At 45.7% G+C, this 1,984-nt stretch overlaps 1 protein-coding gene across 1 annotated transcript in view; it reads right to left on the bottom strand.

The window, feature by feature from the left end:
- Positions 1-1,561: 1,561 nt before the first annotated feature.
- The window catches only part of rnaseh1 (ribonuclease H1), a 24,408-nt gene continuing 23,985 nt past the window's right edge, over positions 1,562-1,984 (bottom strand). Inside the window, exon 8 of the mRNA XM_037685234.1 lies at positions 1,562-1,660. Coding sequence (XP_037541162.1) covers positions 1,562-1,660 — 99 coding nt within the window. The remainder of the gene's footprint in view (positions 1,661-1,984) is intronic.

Genomic DNA, 1,984 nt, shown 5'->3' with positions numbered 1-1,984 from the left:
GCCAGATATTTGGAAACATTGTAAGTGACAGAGTTAATCATGCTAACAATTGGTCTTAAAGGTACACCTTGTTTGTGGATTTTAGGTAAACCATACAGACTAGGTGTGGCCTCCCCTGGGTACAGTCTGTGGTACAGAAAACGGTCAATAGCCTTGTCCTGCTCCAAAATTTTCAGGCAATCTATCAATTTCTTCTTGTAACCACTTCCTGGATCTCTTTCAGAGGTTCATAAGTGGTTAAGTCACTAAGGAGTGTCATAACTTTCTCATGATAGTCTTTCTGGTTCACTGTGCACCTTCCTTTGTCTGCTGGGAGAATGATGATTCAGTCCCCAGGCAAGAATCTCTGTCTCTGGCTGGGTGAGCTGTCTGTCAGATAAATTCTTCACCCACTTTTCTGTCTCCCTGGCATGTAATTGACTACTGGAGTGTTGTCCTACACTGAATGTGTTGTTATTGGAATAGTGATGGTGTTGATGAGTTATTAGTAAGTTAAACTTGTTTTGTTGTCGAGTCTTGGACTTGACATGCTGTGCTAAGCGTGCCTGATCTGTACAGTCCATCACTTGCTGAAGTGTGGTCTGATCTAGACACGTTGTTAGTTTCTGTTTAATGTGCTCCTCTTTGGCCTTCAAGGCCTCAATAGTAAAATTGGTCTGTCTCACCCGTTCATTCAGCAGCTGGGTCTGTGCCTTCTGAAGGATCTTGCTTGCCCGGTGCCCGCTGACCGAAGATTTCAATTCCAGGCTCTTGGGAATGATGCCACTTTGTCGATATCTGAGGTTGAATCGCAAATGGTTCTTGTAGTCTACCCTCTTCTTTGCATCTTCTGTCAGCGGGCACCGGGCAAGCAAGATCCTGTTACCCGTTTCCCATTAACTTTAGTGTGTGTGTGAATTAAATAAGCTGGGGCATTAACGTAAAATTCACTGTTAAAATGTGATTTAAATCCTGTTTGTATCAGTTCACAGCGCAGCTTTCACTCCTTCAGTATGGCGGACACACAGTTGCATCACACCAGCGGGCCAACCCAGTCAACGGGGTGTCTACGTTTTAATGTCTATGGGTGTTGACAAACTCGAGCGGCTCTTCTTCTTCTATAACGTCAGCGCTGCAGCCCCGGCGCGACCAGCTACCGCAGTAACAGCGGTTGTTGCGAGCAGCTGCATTCGACTACAGTAACAGTCTACATGCAACGTTTTCTTTCTCATTCATTAAACGCTCAAATCAAGGACATTTTCTGAGACAGCTATAGCCGGGGACAGGTCGTCCAAAACGGGGACTGTTACCAAAAATCAGGGACGTCTGGTCACCCTAGTTTAGACTCTCTACTGGATGTGGGTCTCTCCTAGGTCACAGTATAACCTGGGTCAGTCTCTCACCTGGGTCAGGGTCTCTCCTGGATCATGGTCTGTCCTGGGTCAGGGTCTCGCTTGTTCTCCAGAAGTAAAGCATCAAGTAGAAGAACGAGGCAGAACTTTACAAACTAAACTTTATTTAGACGATAACATGAACAGAACACCAACAGAACATACGGAAGAAGGTTCCGGACCAGAACTCCTCAGTCCTCCTCCATGTGCAGCGGCTTCGAGGCTCCTTCTCGGGACAGGCGGTCGGCTTCTTCGTTACCACGGTAACCAGAGTGACCGGGGATGTGCATCTAAAGAACGAGGAGGAGCCGAGTTCTGTGATATCATGTCTGCAGAACAACACTGGTCCTAAAAGTTCTGAATGTTCTCATGGTTCTGAATGTTCTCATGGTTCTGAGTGTTTTGATGGTTCTGAATGTTCTGATGGTTCTGAATGTTCTCATGGTTCTGAATGTTCTCATGGTTCTGAATGTTCTCATGGTTCTGAGTGTTCTGAAGGTTCTGAGTGCTCTGATGGTTCTGAATGTTCTGATGGTTCTGAATGTTCTGATGGTTCTGAATGTTCTCATGGTTCTGAATGTTCTGATGGTTCTGAATGTTCTGAATGTTCTCAT

The sequence above is a fragment of the Nematolebias whitei genome, chromosome 12 (assembly GCF_014905685.2).
Source record: "Nematolebias whitei isolate Nwh7 chromosome 12, NemWhi1, whole genome shotgun sequence".
Taxonomy (NCBI): Eukaryota; Metazoa; Chordata; class Actinopteri; order Cyprinodontiformes; family Rivulidae; genus Nematolebias; species Nematolebias whitei.
The sequence above is the reverse complement of the archived record's forward strand: the minus strand, read 5'-3'. Positions and strand labels throughout refer to the sequence as shown.